Below are 14,561 nucleotides of genomic sequence, written 5' to 3' on the forward strand. Positions count from 1 at the left end.
CAAGGGAGCACTTTCTACCTTCACCAGATAATAACCAGAAAAGCAGGAGCGCAGGCTGCTTTCTGATAGACAGAAGCTGGTTATGTGCTTCCGTAACAAAAGTGTATGTGAGGGGGTAGGAAGGGAAGGGTACTAGAGGTTGGTAAGGAGGGAGGAGTGGGAGGAAATGATAAATTAATAGAAGCATTTCCAAAAGGACCTAGTGTCTGTAACGGTTCTCTGTCTATTTGGAATGAATTAAGTCAAGATTTTCTTTACTTATTCTGGAGCGCTGGTATATTGCAGGAAATGGGATAAAGCCTCTAAAAAAAAGAAAATTAAGGCAGGGGTAAAGGTGAGAAAAGATGGGGAGAAAAGTAGAAACAACCTAGCCCTCAGTTCAATTTAGAGAGCAGCATTGAGAGCAGCATGGGGGGGGGCGGTCGCCATGACGACCGCGAGGCCAGAAGGGCCGTTGCTCATTGGTTGGGTTGCTGGAGCCAATGAGAGGGCGCGATATTGGCGAGTGTTAAGATGGCTGCCGTGTGGCAGCCTCCAAACCGGTGTGTAGAGCTGGTGGGTGGGCTGCGTTCGGGCGGGTCTCCAGTGTGACGGATCCGGGGCAGCCGGGTGCGGGAAACTGGGAAGCGGGCACAGGCGGGCTGACAGCATCTCGGGAGATCCGGGAAGCTCGAGCCTGGGCCGACGGGAGGTCGGCGGGGCGTCTCTGTGCCTTCCGCGACGGGACCCTTCCGGGGCGGGCGCTGCCCCGGGACCCTCACGCTTCTGGGCGGTGCAGCCGGGAGGAAGAAGCGGAGCCCGCTGGAACCTTCCTCTTGCAGACTTGAACCCTGTAAGTATCCCCACAGCGGGGCAGCAGACTTAAAAGTGAACCTCGAAATATTATTTGTCAGCTGTCAATCTTACCCATCAGAGTCTGGGGCGTTGGGACTGTTTCCTCGAATTGGACGTCTGCATCCATGCAGATTCCTTCCGGGCTTATCTAGATGATCAGAGCGTTACTTAACTCCAACTCGTGTCTGTGGATTCACTTGTACTTTCTGTACATTGATTTATTTTGGGGGGGAAGGGAACACACTTCATCTGTCAACATAGGACACTTAATGTGGATGTCACCCATACTTGGAAGTAGTTAAGTCACAGAACGTGATTATTGTGTAACTTATTGAATAGGCTCTTCAGTTTGGCGGTTTCTGTGTTACACAAGTGAGGTTAAATTCTGGTCAGACGAGGCTTAGGTTTCTGTATTTCTAGTTTGATACAATATATGGCTACGCAGCTTCATTTGGTGAAAAGAGAATTGAGATTCTGGAATATTAGAGACAGGAGACCTTTACCCATTACACAGTTCAGATGCTGTCTTCTGGGTTTAGATTATAAACAGTTGCCTGGTCTTCCAAAAAATGAGACACTGTTACCCAAACCTCTCAGTGTGACTTTGACATCTGCAGTATAATCTAACTTCTATCCGTAATTTATAAAAGCCTTCATCAGATTTTAACAAGTCTAGAATTGCAGAGTAAAGTCATCCTTCATGTCACCAACAATATATTACTATTTAAAACTCTGCTTAAGAATTTGTCACCTTAAGCCGTAAGGTTCTGTTTTTGTAAAATACACTTTCTAATAAAATAACTAGATCACAGTGCTTTGTGCAAGTCAGTGACCTCATCTGTAAAGGAGGTTTGAATAGTAATTGCAGTGGAAGCCCCCCCCCCCCCCATGAGGATTAATGGTGCCTCAGTGCCTGTCATATTATTTGCACACCATCTTTTGTCAGTGGCCTGCTTTGTTTTTCTGTTTCTGCTAACTGAGGTTTCCTTACCTTATGTAGAGCATCTTTCAGGTGCATTGTTTGAAATGCAGAATCTTACTGAAAACTTAGCCTCCCCCCCCCATGGGAAGCTAGGTTAGAAGAAAAACAGAATGTGCTGGTGTGTTGAGGTTTAAGGAGTAAATGAATATGGCTGGGAGAGAATGGAGTATGACACCAAGAATGTGGTGACTCTGAGCATTGGGGTCATAAACGTAGAAACTGTGAGACATTTCAGAGATTATCTTCTCAGTCGCTTCATTTTATATAGTGATCCACACAAGTCCAGTGACTTAGCCATAGTTAAATTCTTTAGGACTAAAAACTTACCTTTTGAGTTTAAAAAAAGTGTTTTGTTGCAATACCAGTGCTTCCAGGTCTTCCCACAATCTGGAATCTCTTATTTTTATTTTATGAGCTCCATGGATGCTGTATTTTGAAAGATTGATGTCTACTTAACTCCCCACTGGGAACCCTGATGAGTGGACATGTGGTGAAGTATAATGCTTCATTGCATTTTAACTTGCTATCTACAAGTTGATAGTATTGTTTAAGGAAAAATAAAATATACTGGGATTTTTTAAATTTGAAATTAGTTTAGAGACCACCATTACTATTTTAATAAAACTTACGTAAGGTAAGACCTTATGTTAGAAACTTAACTTTGTGTCACGTTCTTCACGCATTGTGATCTGTCCAGGTGCTCAGTTCTGACTTTCACTGGCAAAAGGAAATCAGTGTATCAGATGAGGATGACAGATACATATTTTCAGTTTCTAATAAATTTTGTCAGCCCAGGACTAAAGATATTTGCTGTGTAGTATACACAGAACTTTTTTTTTCTTTTTTTAGTATAGTTGCAGAACAAAATAAACCTTAACTCCAGAGGTAAAGGCTTTATGAAATGAAGAAAGAATTTTATTTGGATTGCTAGCTAAACAGTGAAAACTTATGAATTAATAAAAGACCTGGTTATAGTCTACACTTAAAAAAAGCCCAAGTCTCAAGTTCTCTTAATACCATTTCTCATGAGAAAAGCTGAGTTCTTTTCCTGTGTCAAGAGTAATTCGGAGGGAACTGCTGTTTAAAAAAGGATGTGTGAGGGAGGGAGTGTGCCCTGAAAGGCACAGAGAAGTAGACGCCCAAAGAAATAAGAGTCTCCCCTGCAACAGGAGTGCCAGTTGGATGTGTATGAATGACAGAGTGTAAGTCACAACACAGCACTTCGTGTTGTCTGACCTATAGCTGGACTGCTGCTCGCTTGAGTGTTTACATTTCAGAGACTCCTCAGTTACCTGTTCATCATGGTCACAGAGTTGCTATTATTATTATTTCTTAAATCTCTTCTCATGGGAAATAGTCACAGGGAAATGCTGCATCAGTAAAGATGCTTAGGGTCTGGGGAGAGATGCGGCTCACACCAGGCTGTGTGCCTGAGGCCTCAGATGTGTGAGGTTCAGTCCCTGAGATCGTCTGCCGGAGCTAAGCAGTGCCCTGGTCTGTCTCTTGCACTCTCAAAATCCCAGTGAACAAGCGTTTGAAAGAAAGAGTAAAGTTCTCAGTAATTGCGTTCAGAAAATACCCTGCTCAGAGTCCCCTTTATTTTATGGATTTGGAGGTAGAGTCTACTTTTTTATGGCCTCTAAGGTTATCAGCGGGGCTCTGGGCCTGTACTGTGAAGCTACTACTCCTGGCAACCATATTTTGCCTTTTTTTCCCCCCCTCCTATATTCTTCTACTTCATTGGATAGGACAGAGATATCGGGGCTAGGGGGAGACAGAGACAGAGATGCCTATAGACTTGTTTCACTGCTTGTGAAGTGTCCTCCATACAGGTGGAGAGTGGGGGCTGGAACCCAGGTCCTTGTGCGTGGTATTATTATGTGTGCTCAGCCAGCCGTGCCACCATTCGGCCCCAGTCCACTTTTTTAAAGTTATTTTACTCTTTTCTGTGGACACACACATAAGAAGTGAGCTTACCAACCAACAGCATTCTGAGCATAGTTTTCTTTTTTTTTTAAAGTTCTTTTTTAAATTATTTATTTTTTATTAATGAGAAAGATAGGAGAGAGAGAAAGGACTAGACATCACTCTGATGTATGTGCTGCCAGGGATTGAACTTGGAACTTCATGCTTAAGAGTCACTGCTTTATCCACTATGACCTGGACCACGAGCATAGTTTTCTTAATACCACTTTGGTAAGAGCTAAAAATCAGTGACCTTTGCCAAGGCAGAATGGATATGTGCCTGGGAAAAGGGATCCTCTGTCCAGGGCAACTCAGGCTGCTCCCCTAGAAGAAGGCAGCACATGGGGCAGCCCCAGCAGAGGCCATGCCCTTCTTGGACACACTTGCCTTCTAGGTAGCAGCCACTGCAAAGACTGGCCTTCGTGGTGCGGATTGCTGGTGAGCAGAGCTCGCCATGTGGACAGGAGGGCCTCATGAGCATGGGCATTTTTGCCCATTTAGTATACTGTCATGAAGGGTGCCCAGCAGTCACACTGTGGGCATGTAACAGAGTCTGTGGACAGAAACAAAGAACCAGTTTGAGACACAGGGCCTCAGTTATATGGAGAAAGCTATGCCTGAAGCTTCTTGCTATACTGAAATGGATGATGAAACCTAAAAGCTCCTTATATCCCAGCGGCAAAGCTGTGTTGGGACTTCTTACCTCTCTTCTCCCACTGTTGCATAGAACCAGTGGCAGAATGAAACAGCTGTTTCTCAGTGCTGGTGTATTTTAGATGATGTCCTAGTAAAGTCTTTCAAATACCGCTGTTCCATCTTTTAAAGTCTCCTCAGGATTGGTTCAGGGATGAGTCTGGGCTTTGTGGGGCCTGGACCTCCTCTCTTTTCCTCTTTCTTTTCCTCTTCCTTTGCATAACCACTGTGTTACTTTAATAAAAAGAATACAGCTTGTAAATAGGAAAATTAATATATTTTTTTTGGAAGACCCTGTACAAATGAGGCCCCCTGACACAAACTGCATAGTTTGCTTCTGTTTTCATGCAGGAATCAGAGGAAAGCGCTATTCAGAATATCAGGCGCTAACTGTAAATAGGAATTTCTCGGCAGACCGGAAGCCAGAGAAGTAAATGATTTACATCAGTTGCTAAGAGAATGTGCCTCAGACTCCCAGCACTTGCCTATGAATGCTGTCATCCTCAAAACAGAAGTTACAGAAATGCATGCGGGGCTACAGAAATAGTAGAAAGAAGCTTTCAGCATTGATTGAGCCCCTAGGATCTACTAAACACTGGAGTGTTTACTTGGTTGATGTCATTTCACCCACAGAAAAGCCCTGCACACCTACTAATTATCCCTGTGTTACAGGTAAAATAATCTGAGTGTCAGAGATTTGAAAGTAATTTCCTCATGACTAGCATATGGTAATAAGGGTTTCAGTCAGAGCAATAAGATGTCAGAGTTAAAAAAAAAAAAAAAAACACACACACAAAAAAACAAATATGTCAGAGTTCTCCCTCTTAAAAAGCTGAAGACATATTTGTGGAAAAGATGGTTCAGAGAGACAATAACTGATGAGCCTGGACTCACCCTGCAGAAAATAAGTTGTGATTCTTTGGCCCTGAAGAGGTCCTCAAAAGATCAGGAATCCTAGCTGGGTGGTGGCACACCCAACAGAATGGACACTTTATCATACCCTAGGGTCCTGGTTCAGCCCCACCCACAAGGAGGAAACTCCACGAGCAGTGAAGTAGTGCTCCCGGTGCCTCTCCTCTATTCTCTTTCTCTCTGTGTCTCTCATCATCCATCAAAAGGAAAAAAATAATCAAAAGGAAACTGGAAGGTATCCAGAATCCACTGTCAGACGATGGAGACTGCCTCCTGATGTGATGGTCTCCCAGAGGATGGCGGCGGCTTGCTTACTGGGCTGGTCCCAGCAGGGGACAGAAAGTTCAGCGGGAAAGAGTTAAAGAATTCTCTCTTTCCACTTTATTCCCTTAGGTTGATAGCAGACCATGAACAGCCTGTAAAGCTTTTTTTTTTTTTTTTTTTTGAATGAGCTAGTTTTGACTCAGCATACATGCTAGAATAAACCGTGCCGTGGAGGTCAGGAGTGAAAATGTACTCAGTTATCTTAATTTTAGCAAATGACTACAACTCTCATTTTTTAAATAACGAGTCATTGAACTTGATAATAATGAAAGGTGCTGTGTACCAATGGCCTTTCTGTCTAATGCTGACCTGAAGTTTTGCGTGTGCTTCTCACACATCATATTTGTTATTCAAAGAAGCTATACATTTTCTATTAAGTTGTTAGTAGTATTCTCTGTTTGGTACTATTTTCGCAAGCTGTGTCCATTTTTAGAACTAGGATCTCCATTCTTCAGACTGTTTTCCCCTAGCTTAATTGTTTTGAATAGTTGTTTCTCTGCTACTTTGGCAAAAGTTCCCTAAGAGGCTTTCACATTTAAGTGGTGAAGCATCCAAATTAATTTTCTTTACCTATATCGGGATTGTTAGATCCTCAAGATCCTTAGTAAATGCTTTTACTCATTTCCCAAGGCACAATAACCTGTATGTTAAACAAGGATGACTTTTCTACACACCATATTTCTGCTAATATGTCTTATAAGAGAATTGTTTAAACTACTGAAAACTTTTAGAAAACTAGTGCAAAAAGATTTTAATATGGATGATGTGTCCCATTTTCCAATTTTTAAAAGAAGTTTAGTTGATGCACTGGTCCCAGCCCAATGTTTTGATTATATTAAAATATATGACATGGCGTCTTTTAACGGTTTTTAAATGGTTGTGATGCTACTACACATGTATAAAGTCGCCTCTTTCTGTGTTTGGCTAGAAGAAAAGATGTGGAGTGGGCTGCTACCTCCTGGCCTAAACGAAAGTGACGTTGAGTCAAATTCTGAAGATGAAGCCCCATTAGAGAACTCTGCACTGAACGTACAAGAAGAGACAGAAGATGGGGCCGTTAGAAGAACAGAAATCTCAGAGGAACCAGACACTGAAGCAGAGGCAAATGTGAATGCGTATGAAGAGTGTCCTTCTGGAATCCCCTTAGATATGTGGGAGGTAGGTCTTCTTTGATAAGTTCTCTTTAAAGTGTACACATTTTGCCACATGTGTCTGTGCCACAGACTATATATATATATATATTCATGACAGACAATAGGGAGGCTTGACTCAGAATAGTTTTTGTTACTTTGTGGTCAGATCATCGGCTACTCAGATACTTGTTTTCATGTTTCTTGTAATTTAGTTTTCATAAGAAGGGGGGAGGAAGAAACAGCTGAACTAGCTGCTTTGCTTAATATAGTACACAACGGATTAAACATATGTTTATTTATTTGCTAGGACAGAGACAAATGGAGAGGGAAGGGGAGATAAGGACAGAAAAAGAGAGACATCTGCAGCCTTGCTTCACTGCTGATGAAGCTTCCCCCATAGGTGTGGTTAAGGAGTTTGAGCCCGGGTCCTTACACATTGTAATGTGTGTCCTGAAGCTGCTGTGTTACTGTCTGGCCCTACACATCATTTCCTAACCTAATTTACTAAGATTTTGTTAAGACTTTTTGTTATCTATATGAGTCATTGAAATTCACACATCATCAGATGACTTTTTTAGGAAATATTTTTCTTTACTTATTAATGAAAGAGCAGAGAGAGACAGAGCATCACTTGGGCACATGTGATGCTGAGGATCGAACCTGGGACTTCATGCTTGAGAGTCCTGCATCCCCAATGATCTCCTTAAAAACAATGAACCAGAAAGGTATCTTCATACTTTTTGTGTGAAAATTGTGAAAGTATCTTAGAGAATAACAGATCTTAAGAATTGAACTGCATCCATTAAGTTGCTATTTTTATAAATGCTAGAATACTACTTTTGTGAATATGTTGTTAGATGCATTCCTTGCTTGAAAATATATATATTGTGTGTGTGTTTTTTTTTTCTCTTTATATAGAAATTTCAGGAATTACACAAAAAGCACTCTGAGCAGAAAACTTCAGCTTCAAGATTCAGAGGGAAAAAAAGAAAACGCTCCAGAAAAGGTGTTTTGCTTTCACTCAGGTCAATTAGGAATTAATAGTGCTAGTGTTAAGTTTTGACAGAGTTCTATAATTTGTAGTAAGCATATTTTTAAAATAAACAAATTACTTAGGTAATGACACTGCAAATTCTTTCCAGGCAAATTGAAGAATGAAGAAGCACCTCAGAGGTATGTGGGATTAAAAGTACTTTTCTGTTGTATGGTCAGGAGAGAGTTTATCAGGTAGGGCGTGTGCCCGCCTATGCGCATGTCCCAGGACTCAGGTCCCAGGACTCAGCCCCGGCACTCCATGGGAGTGCCATGGCACTGGGTTACATGCTGGTAATGTGGTTAGTGTCTGTCTGTCTCTAATGGGGTTGGTGTTTATCTGTCTCTGTCTGTGGGTCTGTGTGTTTCTCTCTCTGTCCCTCCTTCCCTGTAGAAATCGGTCTGGAAATGGTGAAATTGCATGTGTGTGAGGCCCAGACTTTGGCAGAGAATCTTTTCCTATTCCAGACTGTAGTGTAGGGAGCTGGGCTATTGGGCGCGTACCTGTTTGTGTGCACATGCTGCAGTATGTAAGGACCTAGGTTCAAGCCCCCAGTTCCCACCCGCAGGAGGAAAGCTTCACAGGTAGTGAAACAGTGCTGCAGGTGTCTCTCTCCCCCTCTTATGTCCCCTTCCCTTTCAATTTCTCTCTGCTTCTATCTAGTAAATAGTGAATAAATAAAATATTTTTTAAATAATGAAAACTTTAAAAATACAGTATTGTAGAATTTGTATTAATAGCTGAACTACTTGCTTGTAATACTATCAAACGTAAAAACTTTTGTTGGGGAGTCAAGTGGTAGCTCAGCGGGTTAAGCACATATGGTACAAAGCACAAGGACTGGTGTAAAGATCCCAGGTCGAGCCCCGGCTCCTCACCTTCAGGGGAGTCACTTCACAGGCGGTGAAGCAGGTCTGCAGGTGTCTCTCTTTCTCTCCCCCTCTTTGTCTTCCCCTCCTCTCTCCATTTCTCTCTGTCTTATCCAACAACAATGATGACATCAATAACAACAATAATAACTACAACAATAAAACAAGAGCAACAAAAGGGAATAAATAAATAAATATTTTTTTTAAAAAAAACTGTTCCGTTGGGAGGCCGAGCAGTGGCACATCCAGTTAAGTGCAAATATTACCACGCTCTAGCTCCTCGTCCCACCTTTACAACCAGTGAAGAAGGTCTGCAGGTCTGTATCTTTCTTTCTCTTTATCTCCCCCCCACGCCCCTCTAAATTTCTCTCTGTCCTGTTCAATAAAGCAGAAAAGAAAAAATGAAAAAGAAAAATGGCCTCAAGGGGTAGTGGATTTGTAGTGTGGCACTAAGCCCCAGCGTTAACCCTGGTGGCCAATTAAAAAAGAAAAAAAAAAAAGGGAGTCGGGCTGTAGCGCAGCGGGTTAAGCGCAGGTGGCGCAAAGCACAAGGACCGGCATAAGGATCCCGGTTCGAACCCCGGCTCCCCACCTGCAGGGGAGTCGCTTCACAGGCAGTGAAGCAGGTCTGCAGGTGTCTTTCTCTCCTCCTCTCTGTCTTCCCCTCCTCTCTCCATTTCTCTCTGTCCTATCCAACAACGACGACAACAACAATAATAACTACAACAATAAAACAAGGGCAACAAAAGGGAATAAATAAAATAAAATATTAAAATTTTAAAAAAGTATGTTGTAATATAGCTATAGTAATTGGTTTAAAGTGGTAAAAATACATTTTGTGTAAAATAGAAGTTACTATCTATTTTCTTACAGGGAACAGCCCTCAAATGAAGCCCAGTGGAAGGAGCTTACTCAGTATTTTGGAGTTAATGATAGGTTTGACCCTCCAGTTAAAAAGAAAAAAGTTGAGAAGGTAAGATATTCTCTAATTTCCTCTGTGTTAGCCAGTGGGAAATTAGCTCTGCCTAAGGTATTTCTTCTCATGAACTCATTGCTCAGAAAAAGCTAGAATGCCTACTGTCTGTCAGACAATATCTGCGTAATCAAGGAAATACTATAATTATAGATCATTTTTTAAAAGGGTAAAGAAATGAACAGAATGTAGTGAAGACATTAAAGTGGAGCTTTAGCTTATGTGATGTCATGCAAGACCTTTCTTAGTATATGCCAGTTTGCTCAGACTTCAAGGATGGGAAGGAAAGAGCCATTTATATAAAGGAAGCTAATGAGATGGGAGTACATGGTCAGGACCCTAATAAAATAAAAATAATAAATAATAACAACAACAATAATAATAAAGAGTTACCCTAGCATATTTGATGTCTACAGGAAGGTCAGCCTGGGTAGAATGGAATTAGCAAGGGGAGAGGCCTAAGAAAGGGAGAGCCAGGGAGTCGGGCAGCAGCGCAGCAGGTTAAGCGCAAGGACCAGCGTAAGGATCCTGGTTTGAGCCCCTGGCTCCCCACCTTCAGGGGAGTCACTTCACAGGTGGTGAAGCAGGTCTGCAGGTGTTTGTCTTTGTCTCCCTCTCTCTGTCTTCCCCTCCTCTCTCCATTTCTCTCTGTCCTATCCAACAATGACGACATCAATAACAACAACAATAAAAAACAACAAGGGCAACTAAAGGGAAAGTAAATAAAATATAAGAAAAATAAAATAAAAAATCATTTATCTTTAAAGAAAAAAAAGAAAGGGGGAGCCAGACATGATGGCAGAGGAGAAATGTTATGCATGTACAAACTATTGCATTTTGCTGTCGACTGTAAACCATTAATCCTCCAATAAAGAAACTTAAAAAAGCAAGCAAGCAAGCAAGAAAGACAGACAGATAGACACCTTAAGGGGCACAGTAAAGACAAGTCATGACAGTGCAGTTGAGACTCGAAGGTTTTAGGTCAAAGTAGGGCTATGATCTAAGGTATGTTTCTAAAACTGAAAAGATTGCTCTGGCTATATGGAAACTGGACTGGAGATGGCTGAATTGGATGAGAAAAGTTAGGAGACTCTTCTCGGCCTGAGGTGACAGTGGCTTAACCAAGAATGATGCTGCTGGAAATAGAGAAGCAGGGATGGATTTGGTTTATGTTCTGTGGCAGTAGAATTGCTAGCACTTGCATCTGGATTGCCTCTGGGGTGTGAGAAGAGAACCATTCAGGATTTTTGCTTTTAATGTGTACAAATACTGATGGAAAATAATTCTTGACAGAGAAGCAGTGGCAGAAGTCAGCCCTCCAACCTTCTGCTCCCCATAGAGACCTTTGGTCCGTCCTCCCAGAGGGATGAAGAATAGGAAAGCTTCCAATGAGGGGATGGTGACACGATATTCTGGTCGTGGGAACTGTGTGACTCTGTATGTACAAATCATACAGTCTTGTCGATTATTTGAAAATCACTAATAATAATAATAGTGAGAATAATAAAAAGCAATTGAAAAGTAAGAAAACACAAAGTAGAACTTGGACTGGAGTTGGTGTATTGCACCAAAGTAAAAGACTCTGGGATGGGAGGGAGGGTTCAGGTCCTGGAACAGGATGGCAGAGGAGGACCTAGTGGGGGTTGAATTGTTATGTGGAGAACTGGAAAGTGTTACACATGTACAAACTACTGTATTTTACTGTTGACTGTAAACCATCAATCCCTCCAATAAAGGAAAAAAAGAGAGAAAGGAAGGAAGGTAGAAAGAGAGAGAGAGAGAAAGAAAGAAAGAGAAAAAGAAAGAAAGAAAAAAGAGAGAGAAAATAATGCTGTGAAAGTTTGGGAGGGGAAAAGCTTTAGAGTTCTGACTTTGAGAGTTGCGTTTGAAGGTCCAGGTTGTGGTGCACCCGGTTGAGCTCACAGGTTTCAGTGTACAAAGACCTGGGTTCAAGCCCTCAGTCTCCACTTGTAAGAATGAAGCTTTGTGAGCAGTGAAGCGGTGCTGCAGGTGTCTCTCTTTATCTTTCCTTTTCTTCATCCCCATTTCCTCTCAGTTTCTTTCTGTTTCTATACACACATGCATAAATACATACATACATACATATATTTTTTTAAAAGTTCAGTTTGGAGCTTGGGTGATAATGGCGAATAGGAGTAAACTATTGGGAAGCTGAGGCAGGAGCTCAGCAGAGAGTCCAAGCTGCACAATTGGGAGTCATTCATCAGTAGACGATAGTGATACTTAGCATGGGTTTGAATAAATGAGAAACTTAAATATTCACACAGGGAAATGCTGACAGACTCCAGAAACATGAGAACTGGGCAGAGTAGTAGGCTAGGAGGCACAGGGACTTGGTTGAAACCCAAGTATATTGTATCCCATGTGCATAAACAAATGCTTCCTTTATTGATCATTGCTGTGTATACTGTGTTGTGTACACAAAAGCCATTTTTTGGCTAATCAGGCCTGACTTAAATCACATCCCTGGGTCACTGAGGGCACATGCATTAAGAAACTGACGCAAGAGAATTTTCCATGTGAATCTGGATTTCAATTCTTACAAGGACAATTGCCAACTTGTCCTTGGAGAATTGGAGCTTGGGTCAGTTCCTGGTATGACAGATTACTGTAATGAACAGTCTCCTTGGTCCCTCTGGCTCCTGTTGCAATAAGGAAGAGGTCTTGTGGGGAGGATGCTCTGGAAGGTAGCAACCGTAAAAATACCGGAGGACACTCCTGCTGACAGCAGGGTACAGGCACTTCTGGCTGACCTGCTTTGCTAGTGTCCCAGTCAGTGACTGACTAGACTGTCCTTTTGAGGAAAGGGATGATGAAATACTAGTTCTCCTAGGAAATAGTTTTCTTAAAGTTTTCCTTGTAAAAGAACAGTTTGATCTGTGAGTTAGGTAGTATGTTTTCACATAATTATTTTGACTTAGAATATCTAAATTGTTTCTTTGTGGAGTTAAAGTATGGAGTTAAAATTTTTAGTCATTCTAAAATATAGAAAACTTTGAGTGTAATGTTTTTACAGTCTGCCTTTATTAGACTTCTACTATTTCTATATTTATATGAAATCATGCCAGTCTTGAAGCTGACCAGATGTAGTTACTCTTACTTGCTGTCTGGCATTTGGAATTTGTGTAGAGTAACTTTAATAAAGGATACTCAGATTCTTCCTGAGGAAATATTTTGTCTAGAATCAGTTTTAGTAACTGTTGTTCAGTTTCACACTATGCATTAGATGTAGTCGCAAAATGTTTTTTATTTCTTAATTGGGGGATTAATGTTTTACATTCGACAGTAAATACAATAGTTTGTACATGCGTAACATTTCTCAGTTTTCCACATAACAATACAACCCCCACTAGGTCCTCTGTCATCCTTTTTGGACCTGTACTCTCCCCTCACCCACCCACTCACCCCAGAGTCTTTTACTTTGGTGCAGTACACCAACTCCAGTTCAGGTTCTACTTGTGTGTTATCTATCTTTAAAAATATATTTACTTTGGGTAGAGACAGAAATGGAAGGAGAGAGAGAAAGAGAGCAAGAGATAGAGACAGACACACTTGCAGCACTGCTTCACCACTTAGGAAGCTTTCCCCCTGCAAGTGGGAACCGGGAGCTTGAACTCAGATCCTTACGCACTATGGTGTGCGCACTCAGCCAGGTGCGCCACCGCCCAGCCCTGTTTGCACTATGGTGTGCGCACTCAGCCAGGTGCGCCACCGCCCAGCCCTGTTTGCACTATGGTGTGCGCACTCAGCCAGGTGCGCCGCCCAGCCCTGTTTTATCTTTTTAATTGCCCTCCAGGTTATATCTGGGGCTTAGTGCCTGCACCATGAATCCACCACTCCTAGTAGCCATTTTTTCTCTCCCCCCCTTTCTTCCTCATTAAATAGGATAAGAAAAATGGAGAGGTGAGGGGAGACAGGAGAGAGAAAGAAAGACACCTGCAGACCTGCTTCACTGCTTGTGAAGTTCTCCCTACAGGTGGGGAACAGGATTTTGAACCCGGGTCCTTGTGAGTGGTATTATGTGTGCCACCTCCTGGTCCCCAAGGCAAATATGACTTTAAAATAAGATTTTTGTTTAAAGGAAAGATCACTGATTTTTTTTTTTTTTTTTTTTTTTTTTTTACCAGAGCACTGCTCAACTCTGGTTTATGGTGGTGTGGGGGATTGAACCTGTGACTTCAGAACTTCAGGCATGAGAGTTGCTTTGCATAACCATTATGCTATCTACCCCACCCCAAATCATTAATTTATTTCATAGTCACTCATTTGTCTATTTTATAAGTCTGGATTCCCCCCTACCCCGTTTTTAACTTATAATTTAAAGGTTTTTTTTTTTTTTAAGTGATTTATTTATTTATTTAGGTAGGTAGAGATGGAAATTGAGAGGGAAGGAGGGAAAGAGAGCGAGAGAGACTGAAACATCCCCTCTGCGGGTGAGGACCAGGAGCTCGAACCCGGGTCCTTATGCACTCTGATGTAGGCACTCTGCCGGGTGCACCAGCATCCTGCCCCGGGTCTGGGTTTTCTCAGTGGTAGACACTTCTCCATATGTTTGCTGTCTAGTTGTGCCAGTCCCCTGAACAAGGAAACTCAGGGTGACCGTACTCATATTTGCCCAGGACTTTGCCAGCACTTAGTAGTCTACAAGTATCAATACATGCAAGCGTAAAAAGGGGAAGAAAGGACTTAGTGTAGCCGAAGTATTTCATTTTCTCTTGGAAGTTCAGCCTAATGGCATTCCAGCAGGTTCATACGCATCCTTTGGTTGGGGGCTGATATTTCTCAGGCGTGCCTGCTGTTGTGCTAAAGTTTGTACTGTGAA

At 42.0% G+C, this 14,561-nt stretch overlaps 1 protein-coding gene across 2 annotated transcripts in view; it reads left to right on the forward strand.

Moving 5' to 3' along the window:
* The first annotated feature begins 492 nt into the window (after positions 1–492).
* Positions 493–14,561, forward strand: part of FAM204A (family with sequence similarity 204 member A) — a 38,837-nt gene continuing 24,768 nt past the window's right edge. Inside the window, exons 1-5 of one of the 2 annotated variants that reach the window (XM_007518464.3) lie at positions 493–832; positions 6,639–6,868; positions 7,762–7,849; positions 7,986–8,016; positions 9,619–9,718. In XM_007518464.3, coding sequence (XP_007518526.1) covers positions 6,647–6,868; positions 7,762–7,849; positions 7,986–8,016; positions 9,619–9,718 — 441 coding nt within the window. In that variant the 5' untranslated portion in view covers positions 493–832; positions 6,639–6,646. The remainder of the gene's footprint in view (positions 833–6,638; positions 6,869–7,761; positions 7,850–7,985; positions 8,017–9,618; positions 9,719–14,561) is intronic. The other variant, XM_060171212.1, reaches the window with a different exon arrangement.

Source organism: Erinaceus europaeus, chromosome 14, assembly GCF_950295315.1.
Source record: "Erinaceus europaeus chromosome 14, mEriEur2.1, whole genome shotgun sequence".
Classification (NCBI taxonomy): Eukaryota; Metazoa; Chordata; class Mammalia; order Eulipotyphla; family Erinaceidae; genus Erinaceus; species Erinaceus europaeus.